The 19,432-nt window shown below is 42.0% G+C and overlaps 1 protein-coding gene across 1 annotated transcript in view; it reads left to right on the forward strand.

The window, feature by feature from the left end:
* DRAM1 (DNA damage regulated autophagy modulator 1) overlaps positions 1-19,432 on the forward strand; it is a 38,285-nt gene extending 18,853 nt beyond the window's left edge. Inside the window, exons 3-8 of the mRNA XM_036106848.2 lie at positions 695-837; positions 6,360-6,537; positions 10,531-10,589; positions 15,197-15,289; positions 15,868-16,075; positions 19,191-19,432. Coding sequence (XP_035962741.1) covers positions 695-837; positions 6,360-6,537; positions 10,531-10,589; positions 15,197-15,289; positions 15,868-15,912 — 518 coding nt within the window. The 3' untranslated portion in view covers positions 15,913-16,075; positions 19,191-19,432. The remainder of the gene's footprint in view (positions 1-694; positions 838-6,359; positions 6,538-10,530; positions 10,590-15,196; positions 15,290-15,867; positions 16,076-19,190) is intronic.

Here is a 19,432-nt window from a genome sequence, read left to right on the forward strand (position 1 = left end):
AGAAATGCAAATTAAACCAACAGGTCGTCATTTCTCATTCATTGTATTGGCCATAATTAAAAAGGCAAGGGCATGCAGAATTGCTTTCAAACTCTGCTGTGAGGGTATAAATGGTATAATACAGTGTTGGAGCAATTTGCAGCTACTTCTTGGCATTTTAATTGTACACAGTTTTTGCTCCAGTAATATTACTTCTAGGAATTTGTCTTCCAGAAGCACTGAAAGCATGCCAAGGACTTGTATACAAGGCTCTTCATTGAACATTGTTTGTAACAGGAAAAATATAGAGACAGTGTAGAAGTCCAACATTAGGAGAATGACGAAATAAATATATACCATGATGAGACCCCTAAGAACAATGAAGTAGACTTATTTCCACCAACATGGTGAGATCTCCATGGTGGTTTTCTTTATTTGAAAAAAAAGCAAGTCACAGAATACATGCACAGTAGCATTTATGTGAAAAAGATAACAGGCAAGTTGGTGTGTGTGTGTGTGTATGTGTGTGTATGTGTGTGTATATCCATCACACTGAGGAGAGAGTAAGAAGGGGTGAGGAAGGACTGGGTGGGTGAGTGGGAGACTATGGCAATTAAATTGAAATACAGACTTTAAAACAGCAATGCAAAACTTTCCCTGTGTTTCCGTTCTAAAAGGTCAAATCAAAATTCATCAAAGTGCCTTTCTTTTTCAGGTGCAGCCACAATGTACACAAGATATAAAATAGTAGAGAAGCAAAATCAGACCAGCTATTTCAGCACGCCTGTATTTAACTTGGTGTCCCTAGTTCTTGGATTGGTGGGATGTATCGGAATGGGCATTGTAGCCAATTTCCAGGTATGTCCTGAGGTTGTTTGTGTTCTTGGGGATGATGGAGTATGTGTGTCTGGAGGAGAGAAACAAGTACACAAGAGGAGCCTTGTGCCAGGATCAAGTAGTTGATGGGTTTATAAAAGTTGGGATAGTTTGCTTCTTAGAAACAAATCTTTCTTATTTGAAAGTCAGTCCTGCCTGGCGCTTGGGAGAGGTGGGGTGCATGTTTGTACGGTTATGAGAAAGTGCATTTTGCTCCATGTTCCGGGCTCTGCATTGCTCCATGTTTATTAACATGGTTGACGGGTTGGGAGAGCGACTTTAGTCATTGTAATAGTTTCGTTAAGAGTGTGAAAATATTTGGGGCACCTGGGTGACTCAGTCGGTTGAGCCTCTGACTCTGGATTTCGTCTCAGGTCATGATCTCAGGGTCCTGAGATTGAGCCCGCATTGGGCTCTGCGCTCAGTGAAGAGTCTGCTTCTCCCTCTTCCTCTGCCCCTCCCCCTGCTTGAGTTCTCTCTCTCTCTCTCTCAAACAAATAAAATCTTTAAAAAACAAAGAGTGTGAGAATATTTGTGTGTATGAACGTGTGTGTTTACCAAACGGAGAGCAGCATCTGATTTCTTCCTTTGTCAGGTGAGGATATAGGTAATGGGGGTGAAATCATTTGCTCAGCGTTACTCAGCTCATTCATTACAGAGCCAAAACATGGCCCCAGTGGAGCAAATTAACTTATATGGTGACTTCTCTGGAGTCTGCTCAATATATTCTTACTGTTCGAAGTGTTTGAATAAACCCTGCTTGTTCTATTCTAACTCGGGAATACCTGTTCATCCTGAGGTCTCTTTCAGGAAGGCATGGGAACTGTTTGTCTATGGAGACGATATTTAATATTTTAAAAGTATTTATTGCATTGCAGATTTTGCTAGTTATAATATCCTCCCCTCCTAGGGTTATTGTGAGGACCCTATGAGCTGATGTACACTCAGCAGGCCGTACTTGGCAGCCACCGTGGCTGCCATCATTACAGGCTTACACTGCATTGGTCCTGCTCTCACCGCCACTATGTTTTGTTTTGTTTTGTTTTTTTAAGATTTTATTTATTTATTTGTCAGCGAGAGAGAGAGAGTGCACACAAGCAGGGGGCAGCGATAGGCAGAGGGAGAAGCAGGCTTCCTGCTGAGCAAGGAGCTGGATGCGGAACTCGATCCCAGGACCCTGGGATCATGACCTGGGTGGAAGGTAGATGTTTAACCGACTGAGCCACCCAGGCGCCCCCTGAGTTTTCGTTTTTGAATGTTATAAATCCACAATTATTGTTTCCCTTTTAACACCGAAAGGTGGATTTGTAGCCTCCCTGGAGCAAGTATCCAGGGCTTCATGGAGGGCACTGTACGAATAGATTGCTTCTGGCTCCATCTTATTTTCCTACCCTTATTTTCCCTTTAATGGAGAAATGAGACAAAGGCTGTAACACATGTGGGTGCAGGTGACATTGGTCACATGGTGGAGACTCTTTCTTTATAGTTCATGATTGTATGCGTTTGGTTTTTCATAACAACCAATGTATTGAAAATCTCCTGTTTGACAGACTTTACGAAAACATTCAGTGCTTTAACTTCTGTCATCCCAATAATGACCTTAGAAGTCAGGTGGTATTATTTTCCTCATTTGCCAGTGGAGAAATGGAGGCCCAGAGGGCTTCATCCTTGCCCAAGATCGAATGAACACAGAAAGGCAGACGTGGACTTTGAATCAAAGCCATCTGTCTAGAACCTGTGGGAAAGAGTTAACTTCAAGGCCAAAATGGGGAAATCTCTGAAAGAAATAAAGCAGGTACACAATTCACAGTTCTAGCGCCGGAAAGCGCGACAGGAAGGGAAATGGAATCGTAGGGGTGAGGAGAAGACGTGGAACGATATAATCGTTAGTAGATGGTGGATATGAATTGTTCAGTGGGGAAGAGTATACACTATATGATATCCTATCACTTTGCTCTCCAACTAACTCACAGGATGAGCACGACAGCTGTCAGCTTTTCAACCAGAAAGGGCAAATGTTAGAAAGAACACTTGGAAGTCAGATCATTGAACTTGTGGTTCTCTTTAAGGTTTCAGTGAAGTGATTACATCTTAACAAAGAACCAGCAATAGAATCTTAAACTTTCCTGAGAGCAAAGTATTTGCCTTGTCATTGTTCCCATAAGTATATCTTTACAACTTCCTTGTTTGATATCCTGTAATTCATTTTCAACATGTGGGGAGCAAACCAACTCGAGCTGTTCCTTCTCGAGGAATTGGAGGTGTGCGGTCAAGAGGGAGCTGGCTGTCTTGGGGGGGGGGTGTTCTTTGCGTAGGAGCAAACTGCACTCATCAGAAGTTCAAGGAGCTGTCTATCCTTAGCTGGTTGGGTGGGATGGCTACTTTTTGGTGTGTCCCCCCCAACATCTCTCAGTGCTTTACTTTCCTTCAAGAAATTTCCCTTTTGGAAGAGTCAAGTTTTCCAAGGTTTAACCCTCTCAGTATTCTAGATGTCTTTTTTTACTACCTTTTAAATTAACAAGAGAGTTTTGAAAAAGAGATCCAGAAAGCATGCCGGGTTTTCATTTTTATCCTCTATCCAAAATTCATGTCTGATCTAAGAATCATTTCCCTTCGAAAAGACATCTTTGATGAGAGAGTATGTACTTCACAGGGGGAAAAAGCACATTCAAATACAACTCCTGCTGACTCAAGGACCTTCTGATCCGGTAATGGCAGGGTTAATGTGGGGGCCCATGAATTTGCAGATGAAGATCCCAAAGGATATGTTGAATCGGAGGGGGTTGAGGAAGCAAATTCCCTGATAGTGGAATTGGAGGAAACAGAGTATATAAATGCAGGATGTTGATTTACTTAGCATAAAAAAGAAAACAGCTCATGGAAAGCATCAAGAATCTCAGGACATTATTCCTGAAAATGACTCATTAGCAGGGGACGCCTTGCTTTTTGTTCATTTTCCCTTGCCCAAAGGTGCCTAACATTCAAAGGGGGGGAAAAGATCTGTGTCTTCATTCTTTTATTTTATTGGTTTAATGTTGGTTTTATATTGTTTTTTTCCCCAGTTTTACTGAGGTATCTTTGGCATATAACCTTGTATTAGTGTGTAACATAGTGATTTGATACATGTATATATTGCAAAATGATCACAATAAGTTCATTAACATACATCACCTCACATAGTTACAATTTTTTTTCTTGTGATGACAACTCTCTTACCAACTTTCGAATATACAATACGGCATTGTTAACTATGGTCACCATGCTGTACGTTACATCCTCAGACCTTATATCTGGAAGCTTCAATCTTTTGATCCCCTTTCCCCCATCCTCCATCCCCACCCCTACCCCTCACCTCTGGCAACCATTGATCTGTTTTCTGTATCAATAAGTTCAGTTTTTAATTTTTTTTAAGATTCCACATATAAGTGAGATCATACAGTATTTGTCTTTCTCTGTCTGACTCATTTCACTTAGCATAATGCCCTCAGCATCCATCTGTGTGTCACAAATGGCAAGATTTTTTTCTTTTTCATGGGTGAATAATAATCTGTGTGTGTGTCACTTTTTCATTATCTGTTCATCCTTTGACGGACACTTAGGTTTTTTCTATGTCTTGGCTATTGTAAATAACGCCGCAATGAACATGGGGGTACAGTCAGCTTTTTGAGAGTGATTTCATTTTCTTTGAATTATTGCTATTTTTCATTGTAGTAAAATACATATATAACATAGAATTGGCCATCATAGGGGTGCATGGGTGGCTCAGTTGGTTAAGCATCTGCCTTTGGCTCAGGTCATGATCTCAGGGTCCTGGGATGAGCCCTGTGTGGGGCTCCCTGCTGAGCAGGGAGCCTGCTTTTCCCTCTCCCTCTGCCCCTCCCCCCCCCTCAGGCTTGCTCTCTCTAGCTTTCTCTCTCAAATAAATAAATAAAATCTTTTTTAAAAATTGGCCATTTAACCATTTTTAAGTGTACAGTTTAGTGGTTTTTTAAAATTCTTTAAGTAGTTGAAGGTATATAAATATTTTAAAGGGCATAGAATGTATTTTATTTTTCATATATAATTTTTCTAAATCTATATGCCCATGTTAAGTATCCTAGGAATACAGAATCTATACCTAATAAGTGTGTAATTGATATTCCATGTTGCAGAATGTTAATGCAGCCATATTTTATTATAACATAAATCAAGTAGTGCATTTTCCCCTATATTAGTAGGTTTGATACCAGGAAATAAGTTTCCTTAGAAAATAAGTTTGACCCAGCATCCTGGGATCAAGCTGGATGGCTCAGTTGGTTAAGCATCTGCCTTCAGCTCATGTCATGATCCCAGGGTCCTGGGATCAAGCCCTGTGTCAGGGCTCCTTGCTCAGCAGGGAGCCTGCTTCTCCCTCTACCTGCTGCTCCCCCTGCTTGTGCTCTCTCTCTCTCTGTCAAATAAATAAGTAAAATCTTAAAAAAAAGAAAAGAAGTTTGAAAGTTTTTTTTTTTTAATCTTCCTTTCCCATGTGGACAATAAAGACTTGATACCAGTTTATTTGTGAGCACATGGAGAACACCCTGGTTCTGGGCAAGCCTGGGTGGGCCCAGATCAAAGAAAAATCTGGGAGGGACAGGGTGTGGATAGTGAGTTGGGGCCAGTAGGGGTCTAGGACCCAAACCAGGCTCTCTTGGACAATACTTTAACTTGCCCCTTTGCAAAGCTTGCGTTTTCAAGTTCAAGCAGAGACAATCCATTGTTCAATCCAACATCATTGTTACACCAGAAGGTAGGTGCCCACTGCACATTTGAAAGGAGCCTAAAGTGAGCTCCTTGAATGGTCCATCATGAGCATATTTGTGATCAATACCAGATTCTGTGCCTAGACTGGGTGTAGGGGTGCCTTCTGGTTGAAATGGCTGGGGGAGGATGGGGGCGCAGGGCCTTGACCTGAAATTGCCTTTGCAAGGCAAGGGCAGTGTCTTTACTTACATTTGTGTGTGCATGTGGGGTGCCTGGGGGAAGACAAAGAGATTATTGGGGAGCAGGGAGCCTGAAAAGCCACGCTGGGCATGTTCATGGAACCAGGTGTATACTTTTAAATGAAATTCATCATATAATCTTCACTGCAAACCTGCAAGGCAGAAATTATTATGCCCATTTTACAGATACAGAAATTGAGGTTATAAACTAAGGTCACAGAGTTCAGTGGCAGAGTTGAAATTCTTTATCCAGTTCTGCCACACTCCAAAGCCCTCGGTACTCAGTTCTCCCACCTCTGAGGCAGACATCCCTCTGTCCCTGTCCAGCGTGCCCCCGTTTGCTGTGGAACAACTAAGAGCATTTACTTTAGGGTCTGGAAGGCATTTCTCTTGGTAGTCCTCTGCAGGCAACTGCATTCTCCAAGGAGTGGTGGGTGCACCTGTGATGACCGTGGCTTTGAGTAGCCCAGCGTGGGCGCAGGCGTGGGTCTTGCTGCGCGCAGACTCACGCGGAGTAACAGCTGTTTGTGACTCTCTCTCTAGGAGTTAGCTGTCCCCGTGGTCCACGATGGCGGCGCCCTCTTGGCTTTTGTCTGCGGTGTGGTCTACACGCTCCTGCAGTCCATCATCTCTTACAAATCATGTCCCCAGTGGAACAGCCTGTCCACATGCCACGTGCGGCTGGCCATCTCTGCTGTTTCCTGTGCAGCCGTGGTCCCCAGTATCCTTTACACATTTGTCAGTGTCTTCACAGGCTTGACCCTTCTCCCACTCCACCAAAAGAGTATGAAAAAAAGCAAAGGTTAACAGCCCGGTTTCCACGTGCTTCAAGAGAACAATTGGGAGAAAAGTGTATGTCGTTAAGAAAATATCTCAACATTGTCTGGTTAGATCAAAACAATCTTTGGGGGGAATGTGTGCAAGGAGAATGGAAACATGTCGAAACACTTTAGTCTGTTTACTTTCCTTCCAACAGGGAAAGTTTCATAAGCAATGGGAAAATATTTATTTTTCTTTGTAGTGCTTGGTCAAAGGCACCAAATATTGATATTGTACTTAAAGTAACAGCCCTGTGAAGTCCCAAGAGCCAGTACTCTGCCCTCACCCTGCACGTTGATGATTCATTAGATGGTTCGATTTACCCGTCTGTGTTGAGAGGTTTTAAAAAGCTCTATCATTTATTTCTAAGGCAGTTGAAATACATTTAGCCTTCTCTTGTTATCACTGATTCCAGTTGCAAAATGAAATCTCATTCCATTTTCTAATTCAACAATGTGAAAAGAAAGTATCAATTTATATGCCTGTGCGTTCTGGTTTAAAGGAAATGAAAGCTTGATCCTTCTCTCTTTCTAGAGGTATTTAACAGAAAAAAAAAAAAAAAAAAAGCTGTGTCTTTAAGATGTGGAAAATTCCCCATCTTTCGAAATACCATCTGCAGTCCTATCAGACAAAAACTGCAGAGCCATCAAAAGATGGTGATTCCTGTCAGACTGTAGGAAAATAACAACTATTTTATTAGCAGAAACTTTCTTAGTCTGGATTGGGTTGTGGTATAAAGTGGGCAAGCTTGAGTGAAAATGCACCATGTGCTTCTAAATGGTAAGTTTTGCATTTCTCTTTTAAAACAGAAGCTATACAAAATGTGAAGCCTAAGTACGGTTTTGGGTTTTGGTTTTTTTTTTTCATCTTAGGGAAGGAAATTTTTAGTTACAAAATTTCTAAGCACAGAGGAAGCAAATCCTACTGTTGAGAAATTTAAACAAAATACATACCCTTGTTACAAAGATAGTTCCTTCGCAATTTTCCTGTCCTATTTATGGATTGAAGACACTCATGTTTCTCTCCAAATATATCCACTTAAAACTTTTAGCTTGTGTTAGTTGTAAAATTTATAGTAGCAGTGTTCGTAGTGTTAAAGCCAAAGTTTCTTGGTGTAGGAAACCTTTGCTTGCTTCCAACTTGAGAGGCACATCTTTAGATGTTAAAATCAGAGAGAATTTTAGCAAGAATAAGCATTTCAAGCCTAAGAGTTTCACATACAAATAGCTCCCATTTCTAGGTGGTTCTTAGGAGCCATGCAAAGGGATAGCATCCCCAAGCAGAAACAGGTCATGTCCCTGTATTAAATCAACTCGAATGAATTAATCCGTATGGAAAGGTCTTTTGTCCTAAGCATTAGCATGGGATTTATATTTCTTTCCAAAGATTTCAAAATATCTTTAAAATGCCCTTGTCTCTTCTTACTGTAATATTTCCGTGGAACATCCTCACTTGACTAATGAAGAAACTGAAGCAAAGATGAGGCAGTTGCTAGGATCTTGCTTCTAGGCCCTCCCTGCGAGACTATCCGTCTTGCTCCTGGCTTCTAACACTTTCAAAAGCCTTCACAAAATCACTAATAGCATAAAGCCCAGGTTCCTTCGCTTGAAACACATAGCCTGAGACTGCCTATTGAGTATTTTTTTTTAAGATTTTATTGATTTACTTATTTGAGAGAGAGAGAGAGAATCTCAGACTCCTCACTGTGCTCAGAGCCCCATGTGGGACTTGACCTCATGACCCATGAGATCATGACCTGAGCTGAAACCCAGAGTCAGTGCTTAACAGACTGAGCCACCCACGTGCCCCATGAGACTGCCTGTATTTTTGACCTCATTCTTACATGGTCTCCCCTGGACTTGCCCGCTTCCTGTTCTCTGCTTTTGCCCATTCTGTTCTCCCTGGCTGGATTCTCCTCCTCCACCTTGTTTTCTAGAGCTGAGCTGTCCAGTATGGTAGCCACTAGCCACATGGGGCTACTGAGCACTTGAAATGTGGCTGGTTCACATGGAGACATGCAGCTAAGTGTAAAAACCACACCGATTTCAAAGATTTAAGAAGAAGAAAAGGAGAATGTAAAATATCTCATTATTAATTCTTTATATTAGTACATGTTGAAATGATAATATTTTTGATATATTGGGTTAGATAAGATATATTATTAAAATTAATTTCATTTGGTTCTATTTTATTTTTAAGTAACCTCTACACCCAACATGTGGCCCAACCTCCCAATCCTGAGATCAAGAGTCACATGCTCTACCGACTGAGCCAGCCAGGCGCCCCTCATTTGGTTCTTTTTAGTTTTTTTTTTTAGTGTAGCTACTATAGTAGAATTTTTTTTTTAAGGAGATAGAAGTTTATTGAAGGGAGAAGCGGGTAGGGCAGCAGAGGAGAGGCTATCTGCCTATGGGAGAGCATTTTACAGGGGCGCCTGGGTGGCTCAGTCATTGAGCGTCTGCCTTCGGCTCAGGTCATGATCCCAGGGTCCTGGGATCGAGCCCCGCATCGGGCTCCCTGCTCAGTGGGAGCCTGCTTCTCCCTCTCCTACTCCCCCTGCTTGTGCTCCTGCTCTTGCTATCTCTCTCTCAAATAAATAAATAAAATCTTTAAAAAAAAAAGAATATTTTACATTACACATGTGGCTGGCATTAATTTCTGGGGTGACACTGCTCTAGAGAGCTCCTCAAGCCTCAACTTACATTAGGCTCAACTCAGTGAAGCCTTTCCTGACCCCTAAAATCCCATTCCACTCTGAATTCATAATTTTCCCTCTGAGTCATCATCGTGCCCTATTCTTTTCTGTCTTAATGCAGCACATTCCCTGGGCTTCATCCGACAAGGCTGTGATGTTTCCAAGAGCTGACACCAAGTCTGTTTTGCCAGAGTTTTCTGTCTCCCCCTTCCTCCCCACCAGCATGGTACCTGGTGCACAGAAGATAGGACTCGAGAACAAAGAGTTAAGAGGCTTTTAAACTATTAGAAACAGAAATATGGTAATGACATGATCAGAGAATCTTTTATTTTGAGAAACCAAGAAGTGTTAAGAATTGCAAAATATTGGGGGGTAGGGAGGGCAGGGAGAGGAGGTGCTGACTCTGAATTCGGAGGAAGTTCTAAACTTGGCATTGACTCAAAGCTTTGAATTCATAACTGTTTGCAAAAGCATTTTAAGATCATCTCATCTCTAGCTTTCTCTTTTGCCTTTATAAGCTCCATCAGAATGGCTGTCATGGCTCTTTTGCAGACAGCCCATGGAGGCTCTAGCCTCAGTCCCCGGCACTGTTTGGCCTCTCTGGGTATCCCCGAAGGTCAGAGGTAGGATGTATCTCTTTGATTTGTAAACCCTTTAGGCCTGGAAGGAAGGACTCTGTTTATACCCAAGGACTTGATGGAATAAGTCTTTTTTTAAAGACAGTAGTGTGAATCTGTAGCTTGTTTTTGTAGAGGGACCTTGGTAGTTTGTGATGCTTTGATACTTTGAAATGTTAATTTTTCCTTAAAGCTGTTGCCTTGAAAATAGGATTTTAGGGAAAGAGTATTTTTATTCAATACTTTTATTTAGGGAAAATAGTATTTTAGGTAAAAAGTACCCATCTGTCATTTTGACCAAATTTAAAAAGCACAGTGGAGCAAAATGGAGCCACAGAAGAAAATTTGACTATACGTAACCGAAAAGGTATTGCTAAGGAACGACTATAAGTCCATGTTATAATTTAAATGCTATCACAATTGAACTTAAGCTTTGAGATTATAAGAAGCTGACATAACATTTCTGATTGCAGAAATGTTGGTATTAACATTTTAACACCGTGTGATGATTATTAGAAGAATAGTCTTAACATTAAAAGACCTGTATTTTTTTGGAGCTTCCTTAACGATTTCCCTTTTTTAGTGATTGCCTGTGCTTCACTAATTTCTATAACCAAGCTGGAGTGGAATCCCAAAGAAAAGGTAAAATTTAACTCATCTTCAATATGATTGTTGAACCTGGTGCCTGGGGATTATTTTCAAAATTTTGAGTTCCTAATTGAATTTCCTCATCAAAAGAGGTCAGACACTTAATGGTAGGGGCTGCTGTGAATTAAGGTGTATGGAGGTCCAAGGAAGCGGGGAGTGGTGAGCAGAGAGGATGAGACCCGCTCCAGCACAGAGGGCTTTTGTTTCAGGATAAACTGGAGAGTAAACTCTCTGTGTGGGCGAGGAGTTTGTGCAAAGCTCTAAGAGGTAGGCAGAGAGGCTCCTACCTGACGTAGGTGACCCAAATAAGCTTTTGAACAGGCAAGTACATTGAAAGAGTATTAGCGGGTACCTATTAGTCAGAAGCAACCCTGGGATAAAGGACTGAGGAGAGAGCCTGGAGTTAGGGTGGCAGGGAGAAGGCAGTTCTCTAGTTTAGATTTCAAATCAGGATTGGCCTAGGGGGCTCAACATCACTCATCATCAGGGAAATGCAGATCAAAACCACAATTGAGATAGCACTTCACACCTGTCAGAATGGCTAAAATCAACAACACAAGAAACAACAAGTGTTGGTGGGGATGTGGAGAAAAAGGAACCCTCATGCATTGCTGGTGAGAATGCAAACTGGTGCAGCCACTGTGGAAAACAGTATGGAGATTCCTCAAAAAGTTAAAAATAGAACTAGCATATGATCCAGTAATCACAGTACTGGGTATTTACCGCAAAAATACAAAAACATTAATTCAAAGAGATACATGCACCCCTATGTTTATTGCAGCATTATCTACAATAGCCAAATGATGGAAGTAGCCCAAATGTCCATCCATAGATGAATGGACAAAGAAGATGTGGTATATATACACAATGGAATATTACTCAGCCATAAAAAGAATGAAATCTTGCCATTTGCAACGACATGGTTGGAGCTAGCGAGTATAATGCTAAGCGAATAAGTCCGAGAAAGACAAAAAAACATATGATTTCACTCATATATATATGGAATTTAAGAAACAAAACAAATGGACAAAGGAAAAAAAAGTGAGAAAGAGAGAGACAAACCAAGAAACAGACTCTTAATTATAGAGAACAAACTGATGGTTATTGGAGGCACAGTGGGTGGGGGGGATGGGTGAAACAGGTGAAGGGGATTAAGGAGGGCACTTGCTGTGATGAGCACCAGGTGATGTATGGAAGTGTTGAATCACGATGTTGTACACCTGAAACTAATATAACCCTGTGTTAACTATACAGAAATTAAAATTAAAAACTTTAAAAAAGTGAATAAAAAAAAGGTTAGCCTAGGGTAGAAGTATGAAGGGGAAATATTCATGGGCGTTGGCAAGTGACAGACATGAGAATAGAAGGACATGAATCAAAGAGGACTTTCAGATGTTATCTTGGGGGAAGCAAAGAATCTGTCCCCGTGAGCAGAGAGAAGCAGAGTCCCAAACAGGAATAAATGATTCCATGAGGGGAAGGTGGGTGGGTTTGGGTTTAGAACTGTTGAATCTGAGGCTATAGTGAAACATTAAGGAGAACTGCCCAGTTACTTGTGGGACTAGACCCGTGTGGGTACTGGGAACCATCAGGACACAGAGTATTTCCAGCCCAAACATCAGAACACCTGGAACTGAATGTTTGGAATTGAGATGGACTCATGCCACGAGGTACGCATAGTGGTGGCTCATCTAGATGCCATATGGGGAATGAATGATGCCCAGGAGAGGGGAGTTGGTGGGAGAACAGCAGTTTGTTTTGCAAGGGGCAGGGTAGTTACTGATGTTTTTCCAAAAAGCAGTTTCAGTAAAATGTTGGCTTTAGGCCAATTGCAGGAGGGTAAAGAAATGGTGAGAGGGGTGGTTCATTCATTCAGCTATATGAATGTTTGGAGGTGAGAGGAAGAGGAGAAATAACATGGTGGCTAGAGGGCCAGTGGGATCAGGGGATTTTCCACGGCAGGATTCTGGCATGTGATGGAAGCCTGCAGGAGACTACGGAGAAGGGGCACCTGGGTGGCTCAGTCGGTGAAGCATCTGCCTTCAGCTCAAGTCACGATCTTAGTGTCCTGGGATCCAGCCCTGCTTCCCGCTCCCTGCTCAGCGGGGAGTCCGCTTCTCCCTCTGCCTCCTTGCTCTGGGATCATTCTCTTCACTGAAGCGAGACCTCACAGCAAGGTGGCTTCGGATGTACTTTACCAGTTCAGCCACTGGAGGGAGACCTTCCACCACAAATTAAACACAAAACCAGCTGCTGGGAAGGATTCATCAGAGTATATCCCCCAGGCAATTAAAAATTGTTTTTCATTTCATTTTCTATCTTAAAAAAGTGAAAAGTACCTCATTTTCTGCTCACACCATAAATTACCATGCCGCTCTTGTATTGCTTTCTGTTCCCAGTATCAATGAATGCACACAAAACCCTTTACATGAATTCACTGAATGGAATAGCGGCTTAGGTACTGCCCCAAACTTCTGTGGCGTGCTTGGAGCTTGTGTAGCACATTCCTGTGCATTCACTTACTTGGTAGGGATGGTGAGAATTCTAATATCATTCTCTCATGTCATGTGGCAAGGAGATTAGAGCTTTGCCTGCATTCCCACAAGTGTAGTGGAAGAGTCTGCACTCCTAGTTCAGTGTGCTTTCATTAAATATGCTAAAGAAATCTTCCTCCCCCAATTCTGTTTCTATTTTTATAAGCCATCTTCACTGTCCGAGAACGATAAAGGATGAGGTGGATCTCCTGGTAAGGTCACCAAAAGGAGGTGGGGGCCTCAGTTCTCTACCCCCAGCGTAGGCTGATCTAGTTCTCCCCAGTGTGAGCTGGATGAGGACAGGGATGGATATGAACGTGCATGGGGAGAGTGAGGAGTGCTGTCTGTGAGAGTTTGATGCACCGCAGTGAAATCTCCATGGATGAAAACTGGATCAGAGAAAGCACCTGTCACCATGGAACCAACCTGCAGCCCACCATATTTGTGTATTCATGCGTGTAACCTATAGCAGAGCAGAGTGAAGTCTGAAAAAAAATAGGTCACTATTTGAAATCAGAGAACTGATGACAGTCCACAGGCCTAATCTGGCATGTGGGCTCAAGTCAGAATGCAGACATGCAGTTTGCACTCAGTGTTTATTTTATTATAGTTAAGTAGGTTCCACACCCAGCGTGGAACTCACAACCTGGGCTTGAACTCTCAACCCTGAGATCAAGACTTGAGCTGAGATCAAGAGTCAGACACTCAACTGGCTAAGCCCCCCAGGCCACCTTTGGATGGTGTTTAAAAATGCTTTTAAAGTAATTTACCGCATTTAAAAATCAGGAGAGATCACACCACACACACACACACACACACACACACACACACACACTCACACACACACAGGCTTTTTTCTTAATCTCTCAGAGCAACACGGGGCTTATATTTTCCCATTTGGTGAAAATGGAATTGAGCTGATGAGAAGTGGGTTCCCCGTCCTCCCTCTCTTTTTGCAACCATCAGTTCCATTTATTTTTATTCTCTGGCCTCCATAGGAGGAACCCCCAATTAAAGCCTCCACTCTTGCTTTCCATTCTCTCATCTCTGCCCCCAATAAGGTAAGTTACCATATCGATGTCTCCTTAGCTTTTGCTCTGTGGCTGTGTTCCGATAGGACCTTTTCTGTAGTAACAGAGAAACACAAGACCCGTGGAGATAGCCACTGTCCTCTGCGTGCGAGCACTCATTCTTTTTAATAAGGGCCCACAAGCTGACTCAATGTTTTTTAAGCATGCATTTCAACTTTGGGATTCCTAGCAGTGGGAGAGCAAGTCACGCCTTGAGTGGAAAGATTTTCTTCTCTCTCTCTCTTTTTAAGATTTTATTTATTCATTCGAGAGACAGAGATACAGAGAGAGAGAGAGAGAGCATGAGCAGGGAGAGAGGCAGAGGGAGAGGGAGAAGCAGGCTCCCCGCTGAGCCAGGAGCCCGATGTGGGGCTCGATGTGGGGTTCGATCCCAGGACTCTGGGATCATGACCTGAGGCTAAGGCAGCGCTTAACCATCTGAGCCACCCAGGCACCCCAGTTTTTTCTTCTCTTGAGTCCAAATTTGCTTCCCATTCTCAGCCATTCTGTGGCCCTTATTCTGCCTTTTTTTTTTTTTTTAAGATTTTTTATTTATTTATTTGACAGAGAGAAACACAGCGAGAGAGAGAACACAAGTAGGGGGAGTGGAAGAGGGAGAAGCAGGCTCCCCGCTGAGCAGGGAGCCCGATGTGGGGCTTGATCCCAGGACCCTGGGATCATGACCTGAGCCGAAGGCAGACGCTTAACGACTGAGCCACCCAGGCGCCCCTATTCTGCCTCTTTGAAGTGCATAGACTAAGTCTTAAAACCAGAGTGTATGAGAGCCTGAAGAACTTTTGGGATAATTGCGTTCATGTTCACATTGGGCAGGTGCCCTGATGTTCATCCACCTGGCCTTGCTCACTGCATTTTCTCAAGGGGTTGACTTATGCTCACCCGACAACTTTCGTCTCTGGTCTGACCAGCTTTTTATTTCAGTACATACACTACAGTGAATGTTTTTGGCTAAATTCTGTTTCTTTATTGTTGCTTTTAGGATTATATATATCACGTAGTGAGTGCAATCTGCGAATGGACAGTGGCCTTTGGTTTCATTTTCTACTTCCTAACATTCATCCACGATTTCCAGGTGGGTATTTACCGGTTCATATGTTATAAATTGCTGACAATTAGGGTTAGGAGAACACCATAGAACATTTCTTACACTTAAAAAAAGTAAGAGCGCTATCTTTCTTTTTACCCTTATGTGTTTGAAAATATATGTAAATATCATACAGTTTAGTTTATTCCCTAAGGGAAGCATCTCTAACAGCTTTCCCAAACAATGACATTTTCATATGTTCTCTGCCCCCTTAATGCTCATAGTCATAGATCCTGGTTATTAGCTTTCTGAGGAGGCCTTGCTGACTAGTTCCAAGTAAAAGGAAATATGTCCTTTTAATAAAAGTTTGTTGTTGAAAAATGTTTCCAAGGCAGAGAGAAGGTGGGACCTTATCAGGTTTGAGAACAGAGAAAATCGTACATTTTGAAACAAGTGAATTCTTAGCTAAAAGGATATAGAAAACCAAGAAAATTCTTTCAGACCCAATTCAAACTCTGCTGAAACCGTAGTGAGGTCATCTCGGAAGGGTGGGTGTGGAGCTGTGGGGAGTTGGTTGCTGGCACTGGTTTATCTTCTTTGAAACCTTTTTCTTTTGTTTTTAATAGAGTGTCACCCTAAGAATATCCACAGAAATCAATGATGATGTTTGAAGAAAGAAGAATGATATCTCACTCAGTGAGAGTCGCAGACAATTTCTGGAAGTGGTAGGGAGGACAGACAGGGTTTCAGTGTTGCTCTGAGTGGAATGTATCTGCGGCACATCCACGACTTGAATTTCTTTAAGAATTCCCAATAGTTGTACTATTTCCAAAGGTATGTTTTCCTAGAGAATGTAGAGCATATATGGCATTGTAGCAATGTTTTTATAATTTTCCAAGTAGACACTTTTTTTACATGAACAAATTCATACAGAAAAGAGAAGGTGTTACAGAAAATGGAGAGCTCTTATTTTTGCACAGATTCTGTTTTGTGTTTTCTTTGTGTGTAAGTGATTTGTGGGAATACACTAAATGAGGAATTCACTAACAAGTAAAATCAGGGCATATTCATTTTTAAATTTTATTTTTAGAGAATGAACAGTCTAATTTTATATCATGATAGCATTTATAAAGTTTGATTTATAACAATCATAAAGATTTAGGTAACAAATGAACACTAACAAGGATACTCTGATTTTTAAGTGAACTAAGCAAAATGCTTCTATCGAAAGGCCTTACTGACTCTCTGTCTATGCACATTAACTCTAAGTGAACACAGAGTACCTCAGTTTTTAAATTCCGTCCCCTGTGGGCCTCCCTGCTCACAGAGCCACAGCTTTTACCCTTGCTGCCAGCTGGCATTCCATAGTGGGCCCAATTCCAGATGAGATGAATTCAGCAAAACAGATTTAAAAAGCCTTAGAACAACGATAAAATGGAGGTGAGCACCTGACAAGGAAAACCACACTGGATTCCGGATTGTTGTCCTGGCTGGATAAGCAAGGAGGGAAAGTATCTCAGGGACCATTTGTCGAAGGCAAGATTGTGGAAAGAGACCTTTGGTTAATACTAAACCTCTGCAAAAGCCAATCTGTGAAAAACATTAAAAAGACCATTAGTAAAACCACCCTTTATTGTCACTGGCATAAAGTGATCTACATACAGTCTGACTCAGAAGCTGAAACTCACGTCTGAAATTCATTTCTTGCCACTAAACCTGTGGAAGAGAATGTAGGTCTGAGACAGAGGAGAAAGAGAGGGTGCAGGGTGCAGGTTATTTACTCCTTCTTTTAATGCCCGTGGCTGGATGTTTGCACATTGTATGAAATGGGAGTCAGTCCTTTATTAAGCACGACCGACAGACTCCTCCTTCTCACCCAAAGCACAAATGACAAAGGAAAAGCAAATTGTTCCAGAGCAAGAAGTGGGCCTTGACAGCAACCTCTTCGACCTCAGCCGCAGCAACTTCTTCCTAGAAACATCGCCAAAGGCAATGGAAGCAAGGGCAAAAATGAACTATTGGGACTTCATCAAGATAAAAAGCTTTTGCTCAGCAAAGGAATCAGTCAACAAAACCAAAAGACAACCTACAGAATGGGAGAAGATATTTGCAAATGACATATCAAATAAAAGGCTAGTATCCAAAATCTATAAAGAACTTATGAAACTCAACACCCAAAGAACAAATAATCCAATCAAGAAATGGGCAGAAGGCATGAACAGACATTTCTGCAAAGAAGACATCCAAACGGCCAGCAGACACATGAAAAAGTGCTCAACATCGCTCGGCATCAGGGAAATCCAAATCAAAACCTCAATGAGATACCACCTCACACCAGTCAGAATGGCTAAAATTAACAAGTCAGGAAACAACAGATGTTGGCGAGGATGCAGAGAAAGGGGAACCCTCCTACACTGTTGGTGGGAATGCAAGCTTGTGCAGCCACTCTGGAAAACAGTATGGAGGTTCCTCAAAAAGTTGAAAACAGAGCTACCGTACGACCCAGCAATTGCACTACTGGGTATTTACCCCAAAGATACAAATGTAGTGATCCGAAGGGGCATATGCACCCCAATGTTTATAGCAGCAATGTCCACAATTGCCAAACTATGGAAAGAGTCTAGATGTCCATCAACAGATGAATGAATAAAGAAGATGTGGTGTATATACACAATGGAATAGTATGCAGCCATCAAAAAATGAAATCTTGTCATTTGCAATGACGTGGATGGAACTGGAGGGTGTTATGCTGAGCGAAATAAGTCAATCAGAGAAAGACAAGTATCATATGATCTCACTGATATGAGGAATTTAAGAAACAAGACAGAGGATCATAGGGGAAGGAAGGGAAAAATGAAACAAGATGAAACCCGAGAGAGAGAGACAAACCATAAGAGACTCTTAATCTCAGGAAACAACCTGAGGGTTGCTGGAGTGGAGGTGGGTGGGAGGGATGGGGTGGCTGGGCGATAGACACTGGGGAGGGTATGTACTATGTTGAGTGCTGTGAATTGTGTTAAGACTGATGAATCACAGACCTGTACCTCTGAAACAAATAATACATTGCATGTTAATAAAAAAAAAAATTAAAAAAAAAGAAGTGGACCTTGAAATGTTAAGGCTTAGATCTGAAAGTTGAAGAGAAGGCTTTGCTTCGAAGACCCTCCAGACTACAAATCTGCATCTGGCCAAGTGGGTGCAGACCTTGAGGGCATATGCCAAGGGCAGAGCGGCCCACCTAGACAGCCTGAGAGGGAATCTGGGAGTGGGGAGCACATCATGACTCCTCAGTAACTATCTGTTGAGTGAATGAAGCAGTCAGCCACCTCTGCAATGACAAACTGTGTCCCCTGTGTGTTCAGCAGTGAGAACCCCATAACCATGTCTAAGTCTGTTGCAACTTGTAATGCTGTGGCTCCCCACAGTAGCAATGGAAGTGAAAGACTGATTGAAACTATGTCAAGCATTCCTTATTCTGAAGATGGGGGGAGAAGTGTCACTTAGCTGTGCCAACGAACCTGTAGGAGAATGAATCCATGGTTGGGACTCACTTGGAACAGACTTTTCTTCCCTGCACTTCTCATGATGCATTGCCATTCTTCATTTCCTTATCTCTCTGCGAGATAGATTGGGAGCTCCTTGAGGGCAGAGTATGGGCCTTAATCTTTAACTTTGTAACTCCAGCGTTTACCAGGGTGCCTCCTGGTCCATAGTAGGTGCTTAATCAATATCACTGAATGCATGAATGAATGAACAGAGGAAGGCATGACTAGGGATATTTGTAGTGCTGCATAATGAGATTTACAGTGGTACACCGCTTACTAGTGAAGCAATAAATGAATAGTATCATTTATAATACTATTATAAATGAACTGTATCACCCAGTAATGTTGACTGTTTTGCTTTGTGTACTGTAAACATTTCAGTTGTTTGGGTTTCACCACTCTAGGACAACTCTCTTCAACCTGGAGTGTTACCACCGAAATTGTTAGATGGGCTAGACAAAATGGTACACCTGGCTTGGCAAACTGAGAACACCAAAAATCACTGCAGACAATCACATTCTGCTGATTCCATGAAACCTCTAAAGCTGGTCTTATCCACATTTCGGTATTATTTCTAATTTCCATGAACTTGCATTTCCTTGGACCTCACGGCTGAAAGAGTAAAATAAAATGAAATATTTCTTTA

This window comes from Halichoerus grypus, chromosome 6, assembly GCF_964656455.1.
Source record: "Halichoerus grypus chromosome 6, mHalGry1.hap1.1, whole genome shotgun sequence".
In the NCBI taxonomy this organism is placed as follows: domain Eukaryota; kingdom Metazoa; phylum Chordata; class Mammalia; order Carnivora; family Phocidae; genus Halichoerus; species Halichoerus grypus.